Here is a 27887-nt window from a genome sequence, read left to right on the forward strand (position 1 = left end):
TTTTTGCTAAAAATATTGAGACATAATCTCAATTGTTCGTGTCAAATATATTCGTATATTAAAGAAACTTTGAAAGTTAAGCAGTATTGATTCTATATAAAGTTTTTATAGAGTTCCCAGGTTTTCGAATTAAGTATGCAATATTATAAAATGATTGATAGATTAATATAGGCGGTTAATTATTTATTTGTAAATATTGGATTTTGTATTAGCATTGTCAGCTTTTCCTTTATACTTCAAAGATCTAATCTAAATAATTAGTCGTATCGTAAAACCAAAATAGTGGGTAAATAAATCCAAATTCCAAAAATAACGTAACTGGATATACCTATTTCTGTCTGACGTTTCTCCAAATCACAGAGAAACTGTATATTGGAGAACTGTGAAGTATTATATTAAGCCGGTAGTTGAAAATATGATTCCGCAGATTTTGCCAGAGAAACATATTCCGCAATGCAGTTGAAAAATGTTTGATATTCCAACACAAACATACACACACACACACACACACACACACACACACACAACACAGAAACTTTTGTACTATTCGAATACAAGCTTCCATTAAAATATTATCCCACAAAAATTGTATCGACTTTAACGAAAAGATAATACGGTTATTACGCGCGCATTTTTTCTCACGATAAAATTCTTAATAAGAAATAAGTACGATAAATTCCTATTTGCAAATTACGATCTAATCATGTTCAATACGAAACTAATGGATGATAAATAGATGATTACACTAAGAGAATTATTCGTATCGTAAAATAAATCGGATTGTGCAAAAGAGGAAGTGTTTAATTAAAGACACGAAGGCGAGAAAGATTATTCTAATCAAGATAAGCGTGTCCCGTGCATCGCCACAGATATGTAAATCATGCAGGATCGTTTAAAGCGGTGCTTAATCGTCGCAGTAATCCGACCATAATCAACGATACAGTTTCCGCAAGCGCAGTGGTGGATCCAAACAGTCTGACGCCCAAGACTAACGGTGCTAACGAGGAATTCAGTAAATCCTTTAGTAAAACACCTCAATCTCTTAAGGAATGTGCAGAAAAAATTTGCCTTTAATTACAAGCAATTATTTTTCGTAATCGAAATCAGATATATTCTTGTAAAAACACATTGCTCTCGCAATAAATATAAATTTAAAGCTCGTTTTTGTAAAGCTATATACAATTTAAAAAGGCTAAGACGAGCAAAAAGGGTGTAAGTGAAATTGCACTCCAACATTACTGCAGAACTAATTAGTCGTCAATTATAGGTACTAATGTTTTAAAACTATATTGTTCTTATTTTATGTATTTACTTATTCAGAAATTGTGTTATTTTAGTATTTGTATTGTATCAACACTAAGAAAAATTAAATATCCATTTTTTAACACAAAATATTCAAATAATATAATCACATTATGTCAAATTAATACGCGAGTATGTTAAAAATTCAAGCATCTGTTTTAATACAAATATAAATGTTTAATACAAGTATAAGTGTTTTCTACTGTGTATGAATTGATGGGATAATACGTAATGATTAGTGTGAATAAAATATCGTGCAAATCTATGACATATCAAAATTGTCTTGGTCATTTTATATTACAGAAGCAATCGAAAAAAGGAGCAAATTTTGACTAAACCAAAGAGAAGAGTAAAACAGTAAATATGGAAATAGAGGGCACGTGTTAGTACGTCCGTGTCGTAATCCGTCACTATGTGGTGCACTGCCTTTACAAGCATTGCTATCGGGTTTCCGGTCGCTATACCAAACGGACCACGTGCTTAGGTAACTATCCACCGGTGGATCTCATTGTCCGCGCTTCCCAACCCGACAGCATCGATCCATGTTCGGTGCACATCCCGTCGAATCGTGACGTGTGCCGTGATGCGTCTCTTCGAGAAGATGCACGGATGCACCATTATGCGTTAAACCTGAGAGACACTCTCGGAGAGCAGGGAGCGCTTTTTTTACGAGAGTGGAGTATACGGGTTGATTTATGCGGGGATATGCGCGTGGCTAGAAGTGGAAAATAGTCTGAAAAGTTGCAAAAAAAGAACGGAAATGTTCGTATTGTTTATGAACTCAATTCGTAAGAAAAAAGCCCCACGATTCTCATGCGATGAGAATCAAGAGTGCATCGGGAATAATAAATTCAAGTAATAAATTAAATATCAACTAATTGCAGAAACAATAATAGAATGCGATAGCTTTTGATTTCGTATTTAAATTTCTGCGAAATTTATTTTGACATATTTCAAATACGATATTTTTTCATATTAAAATTAGATTTTTCAAAATTTATATATAATTTTTCTCGTTTAATTAAAATATTAATATCAATCGATAAACATTAAACATGATTGAAATAAATAATCAAATCCTATGTCCCTAAATTTTGTGATTTTTTTTAATTTTGTATTGAGTCCAAAACTGAAAATTAGTGGTCATACCTATTTCAAAAAGAGAACATTTATTTCTGTCAACGTTGACCGTAATAGGCATTTTAAATTTCTAGTATTGATTGTGTTTCTCACATATACCGTCTAAAATAAAGATATTGTTTAAAAAATAATGTTTAGATCAAAGAAATTTTTTCACAAATCAAGGAAATTTCTTTTTTAGCCGTATAGCAAAGAAAATTTTTTTAAATCGAAGTAACCTTTTCTCTGGGTGTATAAGTTTATTAATATGTTGATATTTATTAACATATAAGAATACATGAAGAACTATTTTTCAAACAATAAGCTTATCTACTTATCTACTTACTTTCACGAAGTTTAGCAGCTGAATTAAAATCCGTGGTTTGAAATAACAAAAGTATCAAAAAAACATTACAACCCAATATAGATATACTCAGTATGTCTATAAATTGGCCAAATTGGTTCTACCTTACAAAGAATTATAAACGAAACGTAGTATAACAAAAATGTAAACTAAATATATGTATAGTGTTATAAAGTATAAATATAAAGCTATAATAGCATATACTAAAATTAATAACCGTCTTTTGATAGTTATAGGAAGCAATTATTTTATATTACGTAACAACTACGACATTTTGCTTTACTGACGATAACAGAATGAACAAATTGAGCAATAAGCTGATGTAATCGAGTCAGACGGACAATCTGTACGAGCTATTACTACTATCTGTTGAATTAATCGTGTAATTACCTACAAACAGTGAATAAGACATCTTGAGTAGACGCCCATATTAGATCCAGTTGCTTTAGTTTAAGGGTTGCACAAATAAAAATCTGTAACGATCTGTAACTCTTTAACAAATGGCAATGAAATACTATAACGACAACTTGTTCCGCTTTTTTAATTTTAAATAAAATTGCTCTCATGTTAAATTTAGATTTTGGTCGAAATAAATTGATATAAAACGAAGTAACTATAAGTGAGGCTTATTAGTTGTAAAACAATAAAGATAATGACGAATAAAAATAAAAAATGATAAATTTAAGTAAATGATTTATTTTTTAATAATTTGTATACTTTTAATAATTTATTTACTTTTCGTGTAACTTAAAGCAAATAATATTTAATATTAATCAGAGGAATGTGTTAGAAATCCTCTACTTCAGGATTTACGCAAATTCACCTTTCATTAGAGAACGATTGCATTTGTAGTTCTCTAACAAATGACAGTGAAACAGTATGTGGCAATTTATTCCGCTTGGTAGGATATACTGTTTCACATTGGTTAAACTGAATAGTTGGTAGCGTTGTATTCCATGGATAGCGATGTACGATACGATGATCTTGCTGCTCGAGACGACGAGGAAACGTTGCTACAGGCATAAGCGCATATAAGCAAATAATACGCGTATTCTCGTCGTGTTAATTCTCGTTGAATGCGGTTACATGATTATCATTTTCATCATATAGGTAACTGGAACCGTAATGTCAGAATTGAATACAGCGTTAAGTGAAAACGAGAAATTAATCTTGCTTTGTGTTGAATAGATATCGACCGACGCGACGCTCATTTCTGATTTACTATTAATAATTGAAAGTAATTGATAATATCGTTCTCTTACTTTAAAAGTAGTACACAACTAAAAAAAATAAGAAATAAATTTTCGAAAACGTCCCACGCATATTACCATAAATTTTGGCAGAAATACTCGAAATTATGTCAAATGAATGGGTCATTAAATAGATACAATTTTCATGGATACAAAAAAGTTTAATGTCAAAAATGTTTGAATAAAATTTTACATCGCTGAAGTGAAGTTTCAAAAAACGATAAAACTAATTTTTTTCATTAAAAAGATTCTTTTTTAATTAAAATGAAAATTTAAAAAGAGAAATTTCACAATAAATTTAATAAAAAAAATAAAAATATATAAATTTATATATATATTAATTTAATCATCTTCACAAATAATAAATGGATATATTATACGAGTATATTTAATTAATCTTTGTCTTATTAAATCGATGAGTCTATAATATATGAAAATAATGGATATCGAAAAGATTAGCAAGACCTCTAAGTAGGACGTGTCATAAATCTTCACAAATGATAAATGAAGACATCCATTAAATAAATGATACATCTATTAAATTACTTTACTATCGATGATTTTACAATACCTATACTAAAAATAATAAAAACTCAAAATATTAGACAGACTCCTACACAAGGTATCATACACATATCACAATTGCAAAGCTGTAGCGTATATTGCTGCCGATAATAAATATTCATATATGTATGTTTCTCTTTAATCACTGTGCACTTTAATATTTAATGCTTCAGTGTTTTTTTTTAATTAGAAGTTATTAATATGATAAGCGGGAAAAAGGGGATCTTCCCTCCTTCTCGGCTATGCTCATATCACGTACTTGCCTGATTCATGGGACTTGGGAAACTTTGCTCCCCCGAACCTTTCCCTTCCAGTCGGGGGAGACAAAACCCTCTAAACCTCCCGCCATTTGTCTATAAGAAGAGGAGGGAAAAGACGTACCCTTTACACATATATTTTGCAGTGCAAAGCGAGATCAATGATTGTTCGGTTTCACATCGGTTTTCAACTTCCCATGCAAAGCCAGATTCCACATAAGTTTATACACTCTCGTATATATGTGAACCATATCCTCATTTTGACATTACTACCAGTGCAGAGTATTCCACTATGTACTGCAAGCAGCAAATTCTTAACAAAACAAATTTGTATAATTTTATTTGAACACTTTGGCATTAAATCTTTTTTTATCAATAACAATCCACTTAGGAGCATTTATTTGACATTATTTTGAATATTTTTGCAAAAATTCTTAACAATTGAGTATGAAATGTTTTCAGAAGTTTAGCCAAATTAAGTTTCCCAAAAAAGAGGAAAAAGTATTTTTCGAATTTCAACTGTTTTTTTTTATTACAAAAAATTATTGACTAATCAAATCTCATCCTTTTTGTTGTGACAGTTTTAACGATTTTTTGAATAACTTTACTTTTGACGATAGAGAAATAGAAAACATCATACATATGAAAATTATACACTATTACAGAATAATCGCAATTCATAATATATTGTATAAAGACAAAAATATTGGATTCTTTATAATCGTACGTTTATATGAAAGCGCTATTCTATTCATCCATCTTCTATATGTTATTACATTATCACGTTTTTTTATCGAATATTATTCATAGCTGATTTGATTCATTCGCCCACGTATTGCACAGCGGCAAATTGCGGAAAATTGATTTGATAAATTGACTGCTGCGCGACAACACACAGAAAGACGGTGGATATGTAATTCTCTCATTTTAAATCTCCGGAGATCGTGGGCCTTGGGGGATCCGAGACAGAAACGCTAACGGAATTTTCGTGTCGCCAACAGGTGGACTTGGAACTCATCCAACTGGGCGTTCAACGAGGACGAGGAGCCGATCATCTGCGGCAACGTAACCGGCGCCAGGTTCGTGTCTCTCTGCCATCTCCGATTCCACTTTAGATAAGCTAATTCGAAAGATGCGTGGATCGTGTTACCTCGCGTCAACATCTCTAGATGAGTGCCATTCGATTTTCCCTTCACGATGAAATTGCAAGGGAGGCGAGAAAAATGGCTTTACTGCCTCTCGGAACCGACATGTCAGTCTTGTAGCGAAATTTCTTAACGTCACGTCCATTTTTCTCGATGAGAAATCGGTAGTCTTCGACAACCCGACGGAAATTTCTTTATTCCTTACTGCGGAAAAATTTACCCGAAGTCGAGTAAAGCGTTTGCGAAGAAAACTGCAGTTTTCAATTTCAAGAATTTCATATTTTTTTGGAAAGAAAATTTGTGAATAGAAAAAAGAATGTATATGAAAAAAAGTTATATAGCATTAGCTAACAATAGTCTAATTAAAAATGATTAATTTTCAATAACAGTATAATTAAAACAAAACAGATATGTCTTGTTTTTATTATAATAAAATATTTACTTTATTGATACTACATTATTACATAATACTGTTATATATCATGCATAATATTTGTTATTAAATTAACGATATTATTGTCAAATAAACTATTAATGCTGTTAATACAATATCATATTTTTCTGTACTATTTTGGAAACTTTAGTTATCCTTCCGTTTAAAATTTTGCAAAGAGAATTATATTTATGTGAGAATTATTCGTTATAAAAAATAATTTTTTTCGTAACGTATCTTACACATAGAAATATAGTGTTTAGAAATTTCTAATAGAAACTCGTTCGCGATGAAAATATAAATCATTGTTGGTTATTAGAAAAAACAATTGTATAAAATCAGTACTCGTAAAATCAGTATAGTCTTTAATAACTCGATTAAAATTTTGTTCCATACTATGGAAAAATTTATCCGAAGCCAAATAAAGTATCTATAAAAGAAGAGAGTATGTTACAAAAATTTCTCAATTATAAAAATATTTCATGTCCTTTGGAAAAAAAATTAATGTATGAAAACAAGAAGTACGTACACTAAAAGTAATATACTGACTGCATAACAGTAGTTTAATTGAAAATAATCTTATTAATTTAGTAACAGTAGATATTAATGAGATAAATCATATATGAGATAAATCAGTGAAGTTATTTAATTTGTGATATTCAGTATGGTAGTTCATTTCTAGTAGTTACGTTTATGAGTCCGGAAAATTAATTCAGAGCGCACAATTCGAGAAACTACAAATGGTGGTATATAAATTTACATGAAATTATTTAAAGCATTTAAGATCCAGTTTCGACTGGTATAAGCAGTGCTTCTTACTTATTGTATATTAAGCTAAAATTATTTAACTTTTTAACCTTTTAACTTAGCACTACCCAACCCTAGATAAAACATAAATCATCATTGATTATCGGCAATTGTATAAAATCGATGAACTGTTACAGACGATGTTATATAATTATTTGTCACGTTATATATGATTATTTGTCATATGATCATATGATCACCAATGATATTATATGATTATTTGTCATAGTTACTAGTTAATCATGAGTGACATAAGGACATTTCCATTATGATATCCGGTATCGTTTGCAAGATCGGTTTATTTCATGTACTTTGGCGAACATGTGAGAGCACCACCATATCTATCGATTTTTGGGAAGCATACGTTCCCCAAATGATTACGCCGAGCGCACGTATGCGCGACGGAATTCGCCCATATAAATAAGTTTGCAAAAGCTTTACTGCTTTACAGCGGCGCACAAACTTTACGGCTACTCTTTCGATATATCGGTGCGGTATTCCGCGGAAAGTAGGCTTCTTATTCGATCGATATGTCCAGAGCTAACAGTTTCTTGGCATTTTCGATGAGATATCCTTGTGAAGAATTCGTCCGTGGAAACATTACACTTATGACAATTTTCCGTGGGTGTTTCACGCCGAATTTTATAACTGCGTATGTACACAGAAAAAACGATTTTGCTGAATTTGAAAATTTAGTTAGATCTGAAAATAATCTTATTGGACCATCAAAATAATTACGTAGAATGCTTAGCTATTGATAACAATGCTGCAAATAGTTTGATAGTTTAAACAAAATTATTTTTCTGTATCTTAAGCTAAATTTTTAGATATTTCAGTAAAACCGTTTTTTTTGTATATCTGCTGTTTTTTTTCATGAAGCACAGATATTTAATATCACTTGACATCTAAATATCTTGCAATATCCAGATTTCATTAATGAATTAATTGTTATCTTTTAATTATGTGAAGAATGTTGCGTAAGAAAAGAATGAATAAATGATAGAACCAGCATGACATATGTTTTTTTGATTTCCGGGGGATGAAACGTTGTAAAACATGGTGACAAGAATTACACAGTTACGATTTTTCAATTTTAATTTTATGAGATAATGAGGCGTTAAATATTCTTGCCTAACGAATGCGGGTCACATATAGTCGATAGCTGCCGCGAACTGACCGCGAATACTGACACGATAAAGGCCGTGACGAGTAATATTTCCACACTTAATGACATGTATACTGCGAACACTTGAAACGTTCTCACGGTTATCACGGATATTACAGTGTCGACAATGTGGGTCTTTCCTATTTTCCAGGCACTGCAACGAAAGCTACACTTGTCTCTGCGTTGGCCCTAATCCAAACCACGGTTACACCAACTTCGATAATTTCCTGTGGTCGATGCTCACGACCTTTCAACTGATTACCTTGGATTACTGGGAGGACGTCTACAACAAGGTTGTCGTCTGAAAGATTTGTTTTGTTCATTTCGTATAAATGGAGACTGTAACAAAAGTTGTGCGCTTTTTCGTGCCTCCAAATTCCTTCGACGTGTCTTTTAGAGAAAATTAAATAAAATAAGTTTCTTTTAAAATCTTTTACCCGTTTTAACCTGCTTTTTTCTAAATTGGTATTAAGCGAGTTAATATCAGTTAAATCGTTGCATCCATCGAGAAAATATCAGCTGCAAATACGTACCAGCATATCAATTTATTATCATGAAATATGGCTATAGAAATATAATAATAGAATGATTTTTTATATGGCAAATAATTTGTTATAGAAATGATAAGTAAAGTTTTACTGAACAGGTGTTATCGGCATGCGGACCTATTAGCGTCACATTCTTCACGGTCGTCGTTTTCTTTGGATCATTTTATTTATTAAACTTGATGCTGGCTGTCGTGGCATTGAGTTACGAGGAAGAAGCCGAGATTACGAACGAGGTATGTATTTCATTTCAACTTTTGACATACACCTACGTCTTACTTTAACCCTTCGAAGCTGATGACGTTTATTGGACCTATTCAATTATATTCTTTTAGACCTATTCAATTCCTTTATATTAAATCTATATAAATTTAAATTATTGTCATTAAAATAAATTTAGTATTCACATACATGCACACGCACGCACGCACATTTTTTAAATATATGTATATGAATTATATCCTTTAAATTAATTAATGCCTTTTAGTTAACATAAATTAAATGGGTCTTACAGATCCAATGTTAGTAATTGTATCACAGATTTTGATGTCAGCTTCGGTAGGTTAAAGCTGCATCTCAAAATATAATATTAATTCGAATGAGTGAACGAGTTATGCTGACATTTTACACAATGCATTAAAAATAATAATTTGTACAATAAAATGTTATATGTTAGTTCATTTTATTAATCACTTTTATCTAGAAATTTATGACGTTATCTACATTTAGCCGAGTATTTTGAGTGCAGGAACGAAGGAAAGACTTGACGGATCATCGCGAAGACTCAACGTTTAGTTTCGATCCGTCGAAAATCAATATTAAGACACTGACGAAAAATAAACAAAAAAGAATTGACGCCCGTAAAGGAGTTTTGCTCAGCAGTTACACAAGGAAAAAGACGCGTAGAAGAAAACGCGGGAGGAGCAGCATCGGCCAGGAGAAAAATGGTGGTGCACGCAGCAGGTTTCTATATCTGTATTTACGACCGATTTTATACAGTTCAATTTGTCATCACCATTGCTATCGGACACTCGTTATGCTTGCAAGTTACTAAATGGGGATTTTGATCTCGTTTAATGCTAAATACAATACTAAATATATGACAATAACTGTTTATGTTCAAGATTGAAACGTTTATTTTTTGAAAAAAGAAATTGAATTTATAGAAGATTATAAAATAAATGCTTTTAGCTCTCTCTTTAACTTAGGAAAATATAAATAAAATTGTCTAAATGTTCAATTGCGTGTAAAGCTTTTATAAATAAAGTAAAACTGAGAAAACATGAATTACGTATAAATCTGTTTCTGCTTTTATTATTCAAGGAAAATATTTTGTTTTAAAATGAAAAAGACTATGAGTAAGAATAAAATACTTGAAGTATAAAGTTAAAACATTTGCTTCTGTAAGTACAAAGTAGCGAGTGTAACAACGAAAACTTTTTAATTTTGTCAGCATTTTTGCGCTAAAAGTATTCAGTGCCTTTATCCTATATACGGAGAGTTACAGTAATAATATTTAACATAGTGTATACATACACATACAAATATATATATGTGTATACATATACGTATATATATATATATATATATATGTGTGTGTGTGTGTGCAGTTTGTTGCGAAGTCATTAAGCAGCAAGCTAGTTCTAGAAAGACAGAAAGAAACATCGTAAACGCCCTCATTTCCGAGAAACTGTAATAAAAGAAAAGCGAGAAAATGTGCTTGCCTTGCAATCTCACAATAGTAGATGGTAGGCCATACCGTATGGAACGCATATTCTGGCGAATTTTGTACAATCTATCTCAGAATTACCGCTATTATTCTCATCTATCTCTAGTTTCTTTTATTAACTCACAGTTGTTTTATATTTAGCGAAAATTTTATGGAAACGCTTTTCACCTAATCACTTGTAGCTGATCTTTCAAATATATTATAATACTGTCAAAAATTAAAGTTTGCTTAAAATGAACTAAAGGATAAAATTTTCTCTATTTTAATTTTATCTATTTCAATCTGTAAAGATTAATGCAATTTCATGAAATTTTCTTATTTTAATTGTTCATAATTAAATTGTGATTTTAATTATTTATTAATACTTCGATATTTTTTTGTTTGTTCTGAAAGAATATAAAAGATAGATTGTTTATTCTTAGTTAGAAGAAATTTATTGATATAAATTAAAACAATCAGGATATATTCCCAAAGTTAATGTCATTACTAATTATTAGCATCGATTTCGCATTAAACCTAGCTATAACTTTATGCAGTTCTGAATCTAATTAGTGTAATGCCTCGAATAATCGTTAATCTGCCCGATATGACCTCAGCTCTTTAAAATCACAACTTCTTAGATCGCTTAGTAATTTGGAATATAAATATCTATCACGCGCACTTATATTTAGGTATTTATGAAAATTATATATAGAATAATTCAGACATCAAAGAAAATAATATCAAAATATACATTTTCAATTTGAATAATATTTTTTAGAAGAATTTTCTCTAACACATGAAAACTGAAAAGAATACTGTCAAATATCAAATATTTAAAAATAATATCAATTATATATATATATATACACGCATTCTCATGAAAAACTCAATATATTTCTTAATTATATTTTATTGGAAGATAACTCAATCTTTTCGACGAAAATACTAAATTCTCTCCGAAATATATAATGCTGAATTCCATTACAGGTCTATGACGCCCAGTCCAAGTCCAAGTCCCAGGCACTCTAGCGTACGACCTTCTCACTTGCCGCTTCAGAACATTAGCCCCAGACCTCTGGAACCCAATACGGTTCACCGGTTAGCGCCAAATCGGGGTATGTTACATTCCAGACAAGCTAGCAACAATAGCAATCAGCAGTCATCTTTGGATGACTCCGGGGTGGTAGACGATCATGACGGTGACGACGTCACGTCTGCTGAGGAGCATGACAAGCGCGAGTTGCGGGAGCATCGTGTAGAGAAGTCACAAGAGAAATCCCCAAAGGAACACGGCAGGATCCAACCGATCCAGCAAATGCGCCCGGATTGCCCACCGGCGCCGGTCACCGTGTCGGTGAGGACCGGCAATCGGGAGATTCGAGTGCTCAAATGCAACGGGGTCAAAACCAAGAAACATATGTACGCGCTGCCGCCAGAGTACCTGTCGCACATTGTAGTTTTAGGTGAGCCAAAAATTGCAACATGCTAGCAGTGTTTCTTTATAAATAATAATGCCAGTAATTGAATTAGCGGCTTGAAGTATTTCCGGATCAATTTGAAGTTGACGGTTTCCTCAATTGAAACTCTGTTAAAAACTTTATCTAAAATTCTATTTGGAAAAATTTGTGAACTACTTTTTCATTGTAATTGTGATTTAATTAAACATTGTAATTGTGATTTAATCAAACTTTGTTATTCTCTCTCTCTCTCTCTCTCTCTCTCTCTCTCTCTCTCAATGTTAAATGTTTAAAAGTTGTAGATAATATTTGTTGCGTGAATACTATTTTATATAATCAATTTGGCGAACTAAAATTTATTCCTTAATCAATTTAGCGCCAGTTTTTGCTTAACTGTATGTATAAACTGTATATAATGTATCTTTGGTGAAAATCAAGTAAAATTTTTCAAAATTAAATACAATTTCATAATTTATTAATTAATTAAAATGTTCAATGTTGAATATTTAAAGCTTATAATAGATAATGTTAACTAACTTCATCATTTATTCAAAATCGCGGCTATATATCTAAATTAGTACATTAACCATTTGCAGATATAATTCACGAATGAAAGATTAATTTTTTCTTTATTACATTTTTTTTTTATTAAATTAAGAATATTCAAATTTTTTAAATAAAAATTAAAAATTAAACATCGTATTTAAATGCTTACAGACGATCTTCCAGATAGAAATTGCGATAAGTGTATTCAATGCTGCGTTGATTACGAAGGATGGCTAAGATTTCAGAATTGTCTGTATAAGGTAAACTTATTGATATTCGCTTTTCTAAAATCTTGTATATGGGCCTGGGACAGTTATGCATTACACGTGATTGATACGTAAACAATTACTAAGTAACATTGAACAAAATAAAACATACTTAACGTTGATCTGATTCTATCCACATGAAACAGTTTTTCGAGACATATAATCATATTAGAATTTACTTCGCTCTCTGTCACGTTTTGCTAATTCTATGTTTAGGATATATTACGCAGATATTATTTCTAAACGTAATAGCAAAATCTGGACATTTATTTTCTTGATAAAATTTAGATTCAGTTTTTTAATTTTTTTCTTATTTTAATTTTCATAATAATTTTTTATTTATAATTTATTATTATAAAAAAAATTTATAATGTAAAAAATAGTGTAAAAATTTATAATTTCACATTATAAATTTCTAATTTAAGAAAAATATTCTTAAGTTTGTGACGCTATGGATATTGAGTGACACAGTATTGCTCTTATTCAAGATTTTCATAATTTCCCCTAATTCAGATTCGATTGGTCGGAAAACAACTTCGTTTGCATTTTATAGCTCAAAATTATATATATAGTATAATCTTCGTTAAAATTTAAACTAAAAAACGAAAGTGATTCCTCACATAAATTCAAGGTGAAAACTTCATATAACCATATGGTCGAAACGATTTAGTTTGAAAGACACACAGTGTCGAAGTAGAAGAAAAAATGTATTAAAGTAAAAGAAAACCATTCAGGTTGCTTTAATGAAATTCTATATATTTAAAGTTTCATCAAAATAACTCGAGTGATTTTCGAAATTTTTGGAAAAAATTAATGACCACTGATATATAGCTTAACGTTCCAATAATTTGGCTCATTTGCATGTAAAATTTATGTCTGATAGTATTCTAGGGGTTAATTTAGATAAGAAGAACGGATCACAGATTGCACACACATAAAAACAATTATTTTTCCTTAATCTTATTGCGACATGAAAACAAATCGCAGAATAATTTGCGTCAAGGTGGTGAGAGATCCCCTGTTCGAGTTAATGATCACCCTTTGTATCGTCTTGAACACCGGCTTCCTGGCAATGGAGCATCACGGCATGAGCGAGTCGATACGGCAGGCGCTCAACATCGGCAACAAGGTGTTCACCAGTATCTTCACATTCGAATGCTTCCTGAAGCTCTTGGCGTTGAGCAAGGATTTCTTCAACAATGGCTGGAACAACTTCGACTTGATTATCGTTTCTGCGTCGCTTATCGATTTAACATTCGAATTGGTAGATGGCTTGTCGGTGATACGCGGTCTCAGACTGTTACGTGTTTTAAAGCTCGCGCAATCCTGGACGACCATGAAGGTCCTCCTCAGCATTATCATTTCGACAATAGGCGCGCTCGGTAATTTGACTTTCGTGTTGGTGATTGTGATTTATATATTCGCTGTGATCGGCATGCAGCTGTTTAGCAAAGACTACACCTTGGACAAGTTCTATCCGGATCCGGTGCCGCGATGGAATTTCAACGATTTCTTTCATTCGTTCATGATGATATTCCGCATTCTGTGCGGCGAGTGGATCGAGCCATTATGGGACTGCATGCGTGCGGAAAGGGACGATGGGCCGGGTACGTGTTTCGCGATTTTCCTGCCAGCTCTAGTGATGGGCAATTTTATGGTCCTCAACCTCTTCTTGGCGTTGTTGCTCAACAGCTTCAATTCCGAAGAGTTAAAACAGAAAAAGGAGGAAGTCGGCGAGGAATCGAAGCTCGCGCGTTCGTTCGATCGCATACGGTCGATCGTGCGTAAGCAGAAGCATCGGAAGGAGAATTCGGAGAATGAAAAGAATATCCGGCTAGAGCAGATCGTGCGCGAGGTGATGGACAAGTCTGATAAGGAGAAGTACGCGATCCAGGAGACCGTGCTGAGCCTTCCCAAAGACAATATTTATAATAGATCGTATCAGGAGAGTCTCAATCAGCCGGTCTTCACTTACGATCCGATCTATCGTCAGGCCACTATCACCACTTACAGTCAGAGCAATCAAGAAACAGTCAAGGAGAATAAAAAGCTGACCGAAAAGGACAACAGCAACGAGACTAATCCCGAGGAGAGTATCGAGTTGGAGGTGCTCAAGGATGTCAACCCGGACGAGGAAGTAGCCATGCTGCCAGAGGAAAAGCTGGCCATTCGAAGCGACGAAAAGATAGGAAAACGTCCTTGGCACGCTCTCGTGAGTTACGTGGACGAGCTTACGGTCGGAGGCAGAAGGGATAGTAAAGGAAGGTACATCGACGGAATGGGCTCGTTTCCCGGGTTCGGCAGGAATAAGAAGAATAAAGAGCCGCTTGATTGCTTTCCCCAGCACTTCTACCAGAAGTAAGATGTATTTTTATCTTCGTTTATATCGGCAATTTAAAACAGTATAAAATAAAAATACTTGAAATTATTTCTAATTTAAATTAAAATCAGATTGAAAATTGTATTTTAGCAGAACTGTCGTTTTGATCATTTTAGCTCTGCTAATTATACTGATCGACACCATTTTGGCCTTAAAATAAACAAAGTTGTTTCTGGTAAATTTTAATGCGCCGATTACGAATTTGGTCCCGAAAATGTCTTGTCACGTTAAGTTTCGAAAAAATTTCCAAAATAACGCCTTTGGCAGTAATTAGTTATAGTATTAAATGCTCTCGTAGACAAAAATTCAGAATTTATTATAGGTTCAAAATTCAGTTATTCGAGGCTTTATTAAATATTTATTCATTATGCAATTGGATAACGTTCGATGGATATGATTGTTTAGGTGCAGCTGTATCAATCGTTGCCTCGCCACGGATCTCGGTAAAAGATGGATAAGAGTCCGTACGGTCGTCCTATCGGTCGTGGATACGCCAGCTTTCGAATGGATGATCCTAGTTTTAATTTTCGCATCTTCCATAACGCTGTGCTTCGAAGACATCTACTTAGACGACAATCCTTTTTTGAAAAAGATTCTCTATTGGACCAACCTTGGCTTTTGCGCACTTTTTAGCGTCGAAATGCTCCTAAAATGGCTAGCTTTAGGCTTCTGTAAATACTTCACCAGTTTCTGGACAATCCTGGATTTTATAATCGTTTTCGTAAGTATAAATCAGAGTCTTGCACCTAACCGGTGTAAATTTCAAAATTGTGGGCGATCGCATACGTGTGGCATGAAATGTGTTTTCGGTTCCTTTGCTTGTCTTGAGGCATTATATATTTTTATTCGAGATGAGCCATCTGATTTTATGAATAACTAATAATTTTTATTCCTAACGAGAATTGTAAAATGTTCATATGCTGTTAAGTAGCATAGAATAATTTGTATTAATATATGTATTCTTTTCGAAACTATCAATGATTATTAAGTTTTTAAATTCGACAACTTTTTTATGCTTGCAATGAAAATTGTAATAATTATTCCATGATTATTACAATTTTCACTGCTACAAGATGGTTCAACTTGTATATATGATAAGATGAAGTAATTGAGATATTGGATGAAACACGCAATAATTGTTTGAACGTTGTTTCCGTGTTCCTTTTTTTATGTGTTTTATGTGTGGCCCCGTGGATCCAGGTATGTTGAAAGTTACTGTATATGTCTCAGTACGTTTCCATTTGTATCGTGTTAATTTAAAATGATATTTACCGCAAATGCATGTGGTATACGTTACTTTTTTGTTAATTATACATACGTTACCGCAGACGAATAATGTTTGCATCATTAATTAAACTCTCATATGCATAAAAGGAATAAATAATAATTGTTTAAATAAAAGAAACTTTTCTAAAATGACTATATTAACACAATATTTTCTAATTTATGATAAATTGTAATATCTTTAATGTTGAAACAATTCCATGTGAATTTACATAAATCCAATCTAGCAAACTTTAACTGCTTGCCGAATTTATTTTTAGACTTGAAACATAATCCTAGCAGAACTAGAATAGTATTATAATATCACAAATTAAATTGATAAACAGTTTAATATTAATGCTCATATGCATCTCTATAATAATCTTTACACATCGTAAAATCTATAAATAATTTTATTTTAATTATTGCGAAAAATATTTCGGCCGAGGATCTCACACATTCCGCGTGCGAAGATCTTCACCGTTAGATCGAGGCTTTGGTAATATTCTTCGCAATAACTGATATGTATAGAGAGTACGCATTTTAAATACCGCGTGTATAGACAATATTTTTAAAGCATCATATTAGACCGTGATATGAACACATAGTAGAAAAAATAAAGACTAAACTATTTGTAATATTACTACTGTAGTTCTGTTAGGATTCCTACTTAGGTTTCAAGTCTAAAAATAAATTCAGCACGCAATTTGCAGGATTGGATAGGTGGTATATAAATTCACACACATGGAATTGTTTCAGCATTAAAGATCCAAGCTTAATCATTTAGTTTTTATTCCTTAACCGTTGTGTGTTCACATCGCAGTCTAATATGATACTTCAATATCATATTAATAAAGATATAATAAAAATAATATTAATGTAATAATAATAAAGTATCGCTTTAGAGATCGCGATGTAAACAACACAAACAATTAAGAAATAAAAGCTAAGTTGTCAAGCCGGATCTTAATACTGAAAACAATTCGTGTGAATTTATATATCACAATTCCAAAACTAGAGTAAAAATATCACAAATTAAATCAACAAATACCTTAAAATTAATTACAAATTTTAAGATACTTATAAAGATGCCTATGGGCATCAATATTATTAAATTGCGTGTCAATTTTATTTGTAATATTACTACTCCAATTTTGATTGCATTTCAAGATTGCAATTTGCACTAAAAATAATTTTGGCGTGCAGTTTACAAAATTGTAATTGTGATATATATTGATTCACACATTTCCAGATTGTTTCCAGTATTAAAATCCAGCTTGATTGTTTACCTTTTATTTCTTAATTATCACAAATCTTAAATGTTATAAAAATAAACCAACATTATATTGCGTTTTTTAAATATGCCGCTGCACGCTTTATAATTTATTATACAAGAATTTATATATGGCAGAAATACGAAAGGAATGAAAGTTTTATTCTCTCTTTATGTAGTTTGCACGTTTGCTTGTTTAATTAACACAGCTTGAAAATTTAATTTCCTGCACAATTTATTTTTTATAGTTCCTTGTAAAAAAACTTCATTACTTAATGTTTATCCGTAATTCATTTGCACAGTATATACAAAAAAGTTTCCGGATTATTTAAATTAAAAATCAGTTATGACAGACAAAAAAAACTTTAATTTATTTTAATATTCTATATCTGTACCTATCTTTATTCTCAATATGTTTTTTAGAACACTCGTGCAATTATATTTATAATACAATTATTAGATTATTCTTAAAAGTAGTTGACTTCTAACTTTTTCTATCTTCTTTCGTCGATACATTGTCATACATAAATATCAAATACAAATGCCTTTTCAAATTAATTTATCTGAAACTGAGGATTTAATTGGCATGAATTTCTTTATTTAAATTTAATGAGCTATATTGGGATCTAAATTACGTTTTCCTCAAACACAGGTATCCATGTTTAGCCTTTTGATAGAAGAAAATGAAAACCTTAAAGTATTACGATCACTGAGGACACTACGCGCCCTGAGGCCGCTAAGGGCGATTTCAAGATGGCAAGGCATGAGGGTAAATATATTGCAGACAAAAAACTCAATCTTCAATACGAAAATTCGTTTGAAACATGAACGATAGAATACGTGAACGCGATTATTGCGTTATTCACTGATTGTGAGAAGATTTTTCTTTCCGGCTCGCAGATCGTAGTGAACGCGTTGATGTATGCGATACCTAGTATATTCAACGTGCTCCTCGTCTGTCTCGTGTTCTGGCTTATTTTTTCGATAATGGGGGTCCAGTTTTTCGGCGGAAAATTCTTCAAGTGCGTTGATGAATACGGAGAAATGCTGGATATTTCGGTAAGTATCACTCACTTTGTTCTAATTCGAATCTAATTATTACAAAGGAGAATGACATGCGTGACATAGTATGCGTGTATTTAAATATTTTCATTAATTCCAATTTATATTCAACAATTATTTACTAGCAAAGACCAAAAATAACAGTTTAAATTATTTTTGGTTACGAATAACCATTATCGATGTCGGAAATTGTTTTTGGTTGAATTACCACTATGGACGATTTCCAACACTGGTAATGGCAACCGGAAAACCGTTTTAATTATTTATGATGGTTATTCGTAACCAAAATCGCTTAAAAAATATAATTGTTATGTTATAACTTTTTTTATTTTGGTTACAACAGTTAGAAAATCTTTATATACTAATATTAATTTTATTATATATATCAGATATAAATTATAAAACTATTATTTGTTCCAATCATAATAGCAATCAAATCTGAGCGATAATAATATTTTTCGTAAACAACACGACTTAGCATATCAATCTAATCATTATACGATTTGATATTAATCCAAGACATTTTTCTTACGCAACCATTTCGATTTCAGATAGTGAACACCAAGGAGGAATGTTTCAGCAAGAATTACTCCTGGCAGAATAGTAAGATTACTTTCGATCATGTTGGCATCGCTTACTTAGCTTTGTTTCAAGTGGCCACCTTCGAGGGTTGGATGGAGGTAATGGAGGACGCTGTAGATGCGAGAGGAGTAGATCTGCAACCGCAAAGAGAGGCGAATCTGTACGCCTATCTTTATTTCGTCATATTCATCGTATGTGGTTCTTTCTTCACGCTCAATCTTTTTATTGGAGTGATCATAGACAATTTCAACATGCTGAAGAAAAAGGTAAATGGTGTAATTACACCATAGCATATGGGTAAATGTGAATTTGATGAAATCCATAGTGAAATCATAATTTTTTAAATATTACATACTTTGTTGCGCGTGGGAGATATGTTTGTTTCAATTTCACGTATACGAAACAAGAGTAATTATTTGTGCGTTGTATAATCGCAAAATAAAGAATTTAATATAAAGTAGTGAAAAATATTTGTTAATAGATATTTTTCTTTACTTTATATCAAATTCTTTACTTTACATTTTTTTTACTTTATTTCGCGATTAAACGACGCACAAATAGTTAACTTGGCAAAATGTTCATGTTATTATGCAAAAGTTATTTAACATTTTCGTAGAAGCATATCTTTGATATAATTATTTAACACTCTATTTTAATGGTTGCTATAAAAACATTTAAATTTGTTATTAAATATTAAAAATTAATAACTCTCTACTCAGTTTGTTATTAAATATTAATAGCTGTTCATATCAAGTTATTTCTTGTTATAAATAGCAAAGTTTCTTATGGATTCTCATAAAATTTATATAACTATAGAGTAATAAAACGATATTTTTTTTCAGTATGAAGGTGGGGTGTTAGAAATGTTTTTGACGGAAAGTCAAAAACACTACTACACTGCCATGAAAAAACTCGGCCGTAAAAAGCCACAAAAAGTTATAAAACGTCCGATGAACCAATTCCTCGCAATGTTCTACGACCTGTCCAATTCTCGCAGGTAATTGCATATAACACTTTGGCAAAGAAAAGCACATTGACATTTTGAGTAAAGAATTGTGTTGCTTTTGTCAATGATTGTATAAAGTGATGTCATTAATAATACTTTGGCAATCAACTTTATTCTTTACTGTAATTTCGCGACAGTTAAAAATGTTAGTTTTTTCTGTAAGAAACATTATTATATTTAAACCATAACTTAATTATATTTTAATCAAAAAATAATTTTCTCTTAAATATAAAGCTAAATAAAGTTTTTTTATTTATATTACATTTGTAACAAACTTATAATTTTGTAGATTTTGTTTCTGTACTATGATATTGTTTTCTTCATCTCTAAAGTCATTTATTATTGCAATTATTATCATAATTCTATTTTAATTTTTTTTTTCTTTAAAATCTTGTTAATCAATAAAAATTTTTGTATATCAATAGTAAAAATTCTTATAAATTTATTATCGCGATGCAATAACTCTTTTCAATTCTATATGTAACAGTTCATTGTAAATTTTTATCTTAGAATTTCTGTATAATTTTTTTCGGAATTTCTGTAATTCTCTAACTTTACAATTTTTTCGAAAACTTTCTCAGGTCTTTTGCATAAATTGAAATATTTTTCAAAAATGCTGGAAAAAATTTACATCTTTTCTAGTATTTTTTATATAAATTTTTATGAATTTTGAAGTATTCTGAGATTTTTAAGATTTTTCATTCATAATTTTTGAAAAAAATTCATAAAATCCGAAGAAATTTATGGTTTTTCCAAAAATTTTCATAAATTTGAAATATGAAAAATTCTTAAAAATATGAAACGAGAATTTTTTCCATAAAGATATTGTTTAACATCTTGCATATTAAGTTTTTTCACAAATCTAACTCGATCGAGACAACTATTTGATGCCAAAGCTTTAATCTGACTTCACTCAACACGTGTGTGTTATTTGTTGCAATATAACGTAATGAATGCGTAGAAATGGTGCGGTCAAAATGACGTAAACGGTACGTGCGAATTCGACGTGGCGGTCGTACTGTGCTGCACGCGTTCGATCGCAATGCAGCGCGAGCAATGCGGCAGGTGCATATTTCCTCTGTAATCACAGACATTTTAAATTAAATCATTAACAAGTTTACGCTCTCGCTTTTGGTATTTTAATTAATATTTGATGTTAATTAGTAGATACTCGTGTCTCCACTCTTGAAATTAACTTTGCCAAGTATATTAAATTCCTTTACAGTAATTCGCAACGTGTTAATGGTTTAAGCATAAATGTCTGTGACCTAAATTGTTCTTTAATAGAGTCATTACAAAGCTACGATTGCTCACCTCCTCACTACTCACGTTGCTGTGCTTGGATGTGTGTTTCACAGAATTCCTATTTATCTATTTTATTGAAATTTACGATCAGGATCATATAAATAGGTTCTCGCAGATTGCTTTCATATTATCATTTATCAGCAATTAACAGCGCACAAATAAAGGAAGACCGACGAAGGAAAATACGTACCGTAATTTCATACAATATGATCCTGTGCTACAACAATAATCCAAACATCCGCACGCACGAAAACACCGATATTCATATTTTCGTGTGCGCGGGTGTTTAGATCATACTTGTGGCATAGGACCGTAGTTGCTTGAAATTACGGTAATGTCTAACATCAGAGCAGCCTTCTATATTGGAAGCGATCTATAAAGCTACTGTTATCTTCATCTTCAACTTACTTATTTATCGACGATAAGAAGACAACTTTAGATCGCGAAAAATAAGGTAAGAAGAAATATATTTTACTGTATTTTGAAACAGTTATTTTGAATAGTCTTTAATTTAATCGTCCTATTTTTTTTCTCAAAGGCTCTTTACATAATCTTCTTATCAATTATAAAACTTTCCTAATATTAATTTGTTGAGAGCTTTACTTTTACACAAATCAGATTATTTTTATATTAACATGTAAAAATATAAAAATGTTATCTTTAAATAATGACTCATATAATTTTTTAAACTTACTGGATTATATCATAAAGCAAAAAACTATAAATTTTTTTTTATTTTTCTATATTTTCAGAGTTGCTAAATTTTATGTCAATTCAATAGATAATTTGTATATATTCATTTTTTTTTACGATAAGATTTTCGTTTCTCAAACCCGTGCGAGCATTGTAATATGTATACAAATCGCCGTGAGATATAGTGCGTGAATTTTCTTTTCAGCTTCCAGAAAAGGCAAAACCGCGGAAAATAAATGCTGTGACTCTACAATCCGTTTCTCAGAGTAATGGAAAATCGATACTCAAAGGACATTAACGCTCGCCGTCTCTAAATTGTAGATACACAATGTCGGTGTGCAGTGTACATAATAAACGAGATAAGCTGCAAGCAGGGAGCTTACGTAAACGTCGTAACTTTATAATTCTGCGCACAGGAATTAGATACTCTCTTCTCGTAAAATCCATGCAAATGTAAAATTAGCTGCATAATAGCAGAATATAGAATTATTATGACGGTGTCAATGCGTGAATTACGAAAAATCTTATTTATATACTTTTATCAAGCGCGCGCGCGCTTATTGTTATAAACATATTTTTATCACAATTAAGATACACTTAAAATTATTTATATCGTTGTACAATTTTCTCATTTTTGTGAGAGAGATCGTTTTACTTCAACTATTTAAACAAAGTGAATGAACGGTAAAGTTAAATGTTATATTTGTCCCATGTATTGCCAGCGGATATTATTTACGTCATTTTTACCGCACGAATGTTAAATTTGCATGCACCGCTTTGACAAGAAGAATGACGATTAATTTAAGTAATTTGCGAATTACAAAAGAAAATACGATCTGGATCTCTATTCTGGAAAAGAAACTAGATAATATATGAAAAACTATAGAAATACAGTATACGTTACATATACTACAGTTACGTATACTGTTTCCCTAGTTTTTCATATACGTTTCTTTTCAAGAATAGGGGTTCTGATCTCTCGTATGATTTTTCAGATTTGAAATAGCTATCTTCGTTTTGATATTTCTCAACATGTTGACGATGGGGATCGAGCATTACAATCAGCCACATCCCATCTTTTTTGTCCTCGAAGTGTCGAATGCGTTTTTCACGACCGTTTTCGGCCTGGAGGCGATCGTCAAAATAGTAGGTCTGCGTTATCATTATTTCACGGTGCCGTGGAATCTGTTTGACTTCTTGCTTGTATTGGCATCCATCCTGGGTATTCTAATGGAAGATATTATGATGGATTTCCCTGTGTCCCCGACGCTCTTGCGAGTCGTGAGGGTGTTCAGAATCGGCAGAATCTTGAGGCTCATTAAAGCTGCGAAAGGTATCCGCAAGCTGCTCTTCGCTCTTGTCGTCAGTCTTCCAGCACTCTTCAACATTGGGGCTCTGTTGGCCCTGATCACATTTATCTACGCCATCATCGGCATGTCTGTTTTCGGGCATGTCAGGAAACAAGGCGCATTGGACGATATGGTTAGTGTGTGGATAGTTTATATTATAAACGCTAGTTTTTTACAGACTTAAAACTGTAGATTGCCTACGATCAGTTCAAAATTGAATGTTACATACACGTCCTTTTACGTCCTTTGCGTCCTTTAATTTTCAATTAGTGTTATTAATAATAATAATTGTAGTATTTAATTATTGTTATTAAAGCTAATATCTTCCTTTGCAGGTGAACTTCGAAACGTTTGGTAGAAGTATGCAGCTGCTGTTTCGTTTGATGACTTCGGCTGGCTGGAATGATGTGTTGGAGTCGTTGATGGTGCAACCACCTGAATGCGATCCTACACCGAACAGTCGACAGATGAACGGAGATTGCGGATATCCCTTGTTAGCGATCACGTACTTCACATCGTTTATCATCATTAGTTACATGATAGTCATCAATATGTACATCGCCATCATCTTAGAGAATTTCAATCAAGCTCATCAAGAGGAGGAGATTGGTATCGTCGAAGATGACTTAGAGATGTTCTACATCCGATGGTCGAAGTAAGATACTATTTTCTTTAAGTCGTATGAAGTATTCAAAATTATTTAGCCATGTGTTTTTAGAAATATTGATTTAATTAGTAAGATAATTGCGACCTATATATCTTCTAATAGATAATTAAAATAATAATGTGATGACAATCTCATCGCCATTTTAAATTGAAATTTTTGTTTTTCTAGGTACGATCCACATGCAACGCAATTTATTAGCTTCTCGCAGTTAAGCGACTTTATAGCAAGCCTAGACCCGCCGCTGGGGATATCAAAGCCCAACGTGGTAGCGTTGGTTAGCTTTAATCTTCCCATCGCAAAGGGTAACAAGATTCATTGTCTGGACATCTTGCACGCACTCGTCAAGCACGTTCTTGGGCACGTCGAGGAATCAGATGACTTCAGGAAGCTGCAAGAACAGATGGATGTTAAGTTCAAAAAGCAGTTTCCAACTAGAAAAGAACTGGAGATAGTGTCTTCCACGAGAATCTGGAAGCGACAAGACAAAGCTGCCAGGTTGATTCAACGTTCCATAAGAGAGTACATTGCGTGAGTATGACTAATTTTAATTGAATTACAAAATGTGGTAGAGGAGACTTTTCGAGTTTAGTTACAGTCCGTTCTACTTGCGCACGAAATGTTTGGTGGTTATTCTGAGACATCCTGTATACGTAATTAGCGTACATGAGAAAAATAATAAATACAATAACTAAATAATCTCGATGTATATACAGGATGAAGAAGGAGCGTGAAAGAATCGCTCAGGAGGTGGACTCGCAGACGCAGACCTCGAGCCCAGGTGGTGTGGATGGTAGGAGCGGAGGTGGATGGGGCGGTAAGCTGTCGGCTCTGCTACATGTGCACCGGGGTAGCCGGGCCAGTAGCCGCAAGTCCTCCAGGGCCAGCGACGCCAGCGACCTCAGCGAACTCGGCACCGCTTCGGCGTGGTTGTTCCCGAATCTTCCTCTGCTGTTGCTCTCCGGCGCCACCGGAACCCACGAGGACCTGCCACCCCCGGCACTGACCGTGTCCCGTCCCTCACCAACCGCTGATCAACCCTCCGCAGCCTCCAGCTCTGGCTCGGATTCTCATATTACTGTCAGGTTGGTTTAATTTCGCACAATAAGATAAGGTAATTATTCCGATTGACGAATTACGCGCTGATGATCTTGATCATGATATATGTTGTCAAAGTCATGACAAAACTTTTAGGTCATTGTTTGTTCAAAGTTACTAACAAATAAAGTTTAAAAAATAATGTCTTATTTCTGCAATATACATTGGTTACGTTTACGTTTACACTAATTCGTGACTTATATGACAGCTATCGTATAGGTCGCGGACTAAGCGCAGGGTGTAAACGTAGCCATTGACGGGTATACATACTTGTTTGCTAAAGCAAAGTTTGATAAAACAATTATAATAGCCAACATTACATCATACTTTCCAAGAAAATACAGAGGCTATAGAGATATAAAAACATCCCGATAATCTGAATAGAGATAATGACTACAACATAAATAAAATATAGAAGAACATTCTCCGGGTCATCGAAGATTGACCGACTTTCCACTCCCTCCCTCTTGATCACATCTCCACTCTCTTTCCTTCACTCTTCTTCTCCTATCACAAAAAAAAAACAACCTGCATATATAAAGGGAATTCCCCGGAGAAGCAGCTCAGTTATCGGTATCAGACTGCTCCTCACCCTGACGAGACGAACTGCAATGTTCACGAAATATTGATATTTTAAGAGTGGATTTGAACACGAAGATAATCTGCAAAACGCATAATTTCTGTATAGAAAGTGTCCATGGAAGCCTCAAGAATATTATTATTGTTTTATTTATCGTACATTGCTTTCTACAAGTTGTAAGCACACACACGCAAAAATTTTCTTTGCAAAATACAATCTACTATATCTTTATAATTATTCGTCTCACATGATATTCTTTGTATATCTCGTAAAAATCTTGTTCAAGGCAAATTGAGTTCGTAGAGAATAAATAACTCAAATACATCCTGCAAATGTCGTGTATCAAAAAACAATATTATTATGTATCTGTATAAGAAGTGAGAACATTAACAACTGCTTCTCTATCTATAGATCGCTGGGTCCTACGCTGGGCCGGCAGGACGCAGTGGAGAAGTATTTGGAGGACGACGTACTCAGTCCACCAACTTCGAAGCGCAGCTCCCTGCGGCCGAGCGGCACTACCCTCTCGTTGAATACGCTGCAACGGGATATCAAGGAAGCGTTTAATAGACGATGTGGCAGTCTGAGACGACGGGCACCGCCACCGGAGCCGGTGCAACTACCAGTCGAGAGTAGTGACGTGAGTATCCTGGTGACGGAACCCAGTCCGGAGAACACGGCGCCGCCTTCGAGGCCACCATTGATCAGGCAGCAATCGGAGGCAACGGTAGTGCACGTACTAGTGCACAGGGAAAGCGAGGAATATCAGGACACACCAGACGATAGCTGATCTTAACCGACAAGCGGATAGCGACAGCGACACGATTCAGTGATAATACGATAAATAATGTATACGTAGACGTATATTATATACATATATGTAGACTTTTCACACAGTGCAGATCTAATTTTAGATAGGGCGATAATCCGCATGGCTTCTTCGGGGCGAATCTCCTCGAGTTGGAGAGCGTGTTACGTTTTGTGTGTGTGTGTGTGTGTGCGTGTGCGCGTGTGAATGCGTATGCGTGGTCGAAGTATCGGATAAAACATTAGTGTGGTTCTCGGCTGATTTTAGAAAAGAAATTAAGCCTTGACTGTGGATCCTTGTTAATTTGATAACTGCTTATTCAGATAATTATTCTTTTAGGAACGCGGTATTATTTTGTTGAGTCTATGATGTGATCTCAATTAGAAATGTGATTAGAACTTATCACACCATAATTATTATGAAGATGCTTCCTAATAGTCGTTAGGTATTACTCATCCATATTATTTATTGGTATTAGATATTATATTACAAGAAATTAATTTCATGCTCCGATACAATCTTATTGTAATATTTAAGCGAGAAATGACAGATATAACATCTTATTTCTGATAAAAATGAAATGTTTAGTATTTTATAGAATATGTCTAAAAAAACTGTAACGATTCGTTGTACAATTTTTGGTTTTATTATCAGAAGAGAGTAAAGTTGAGAGCCATTATTAAGAGACGAAGAAAGGGACAAGGACGAAGTTAACAAAATTTTTCGATTGCAAACGCAGATGGAATGTCGTTGGAGAAACCTGGATCATTTATCATGTTGACGCAATTTACTTTCGACAAAAATGCATGCACCATTAATACTGGGTTATCCATAACGACAAAAGGATCATTTAAAGGAGGAATTACCAGCGTAGCGGAAGTACTAGATGTAGC

At 33.0% G+C, this 27887-nt stretch overlaps 1 protein-coding gene across 1 annotated transcript in view; it reads left to right on the forward strand.

Annotated features, from left to right (window-relative positions):
- LOC108767525 (Na channel protein 60E) overlaps nucleotides 1-27046 on the forward strand; it is an 84781-nt gene extending 57735 nt beyond the window's left edge. Inside the window, exons 5-21 of the mRNA XM_018517456.1 lie at nucleotides 5858-5935; nucleotides 8558-8699; nucleotides 9053-9187; nucleotides 9700-9914; nucleotides 11650-12125; nucleotides 12837-12925; nucleotides 13935-15289; nucleotides 15717-16032; nucleotides 18500-18616; nucleotides 18748-18906; nucleotides 19461-19757; nucleotides 20334-20488; nucleotides 23491-23977; nucleotides 24180-24499; nucleotides 24680-25039; nucleotides 25225-25593; nucleotides 26598-27046. Of these exons, the coding sequence (XP_018372958.1) occupies nucleotides 5858-5935; nucleotides 8558-8699; nucleotides 9053-9187; nucleotides 9700-9914; nucleotides 11650-12125; nucleotides 12837-12925; nucleotides 13935-15289; nucleotides 15717-16032; nucleotides 18500-18616; nucleotides 18748-18906; nucleotides 19461-19757; nucleotides 20334-20488; nucleotides 23491-23977; nucleotides 24180-24499; nucleotides 24680-25039; nucleotides 25225-25593; nucleotides 26598-26976 (5449 nt within the window). The 3' untranslated portion in view covers nucleotides 26977-27046. The remainder of the gene's footprint in view (nucleotides 1-5857; nucleotides 5936-8557; nucleotides 8700-9052; nucleotides 9188-9699; nucleotides 9915-11649; nucleotides 12126-12836; nucleotides 12926-13934; nucleotides 15290-15716; nucleotides 16033-18499; nucleotides 18617-18747; nucleotides 18907-19460; nucleotides 19758-20333; nucleotides 20489-23490; nucleotides 23978-24179; nucleotides 24500-24679; nucleotides 25040-25224; nucleotides 25594-26597) is intronic.
- Nucleotides 27047-27887: the final 841 nt, after the last annotated feature.

The sequence above is a fragment of the Trachymyrmex cornetzi genome, unplaced genomic scaffold (genome assembly GCF_001594075.2).
Source record: "Trachymyrmex cornetzi isolate Tcor2-1 unplaced genomic scaffold, Tcor1.1 scaffold121, whole genome shotgun sequence".
NCBI lineage: Eukaryota > Metazoa > Arthropoda > Insecta > Hymenoptera > Formicidae > Trachymyrmex > Trachymyrmex cornetzi.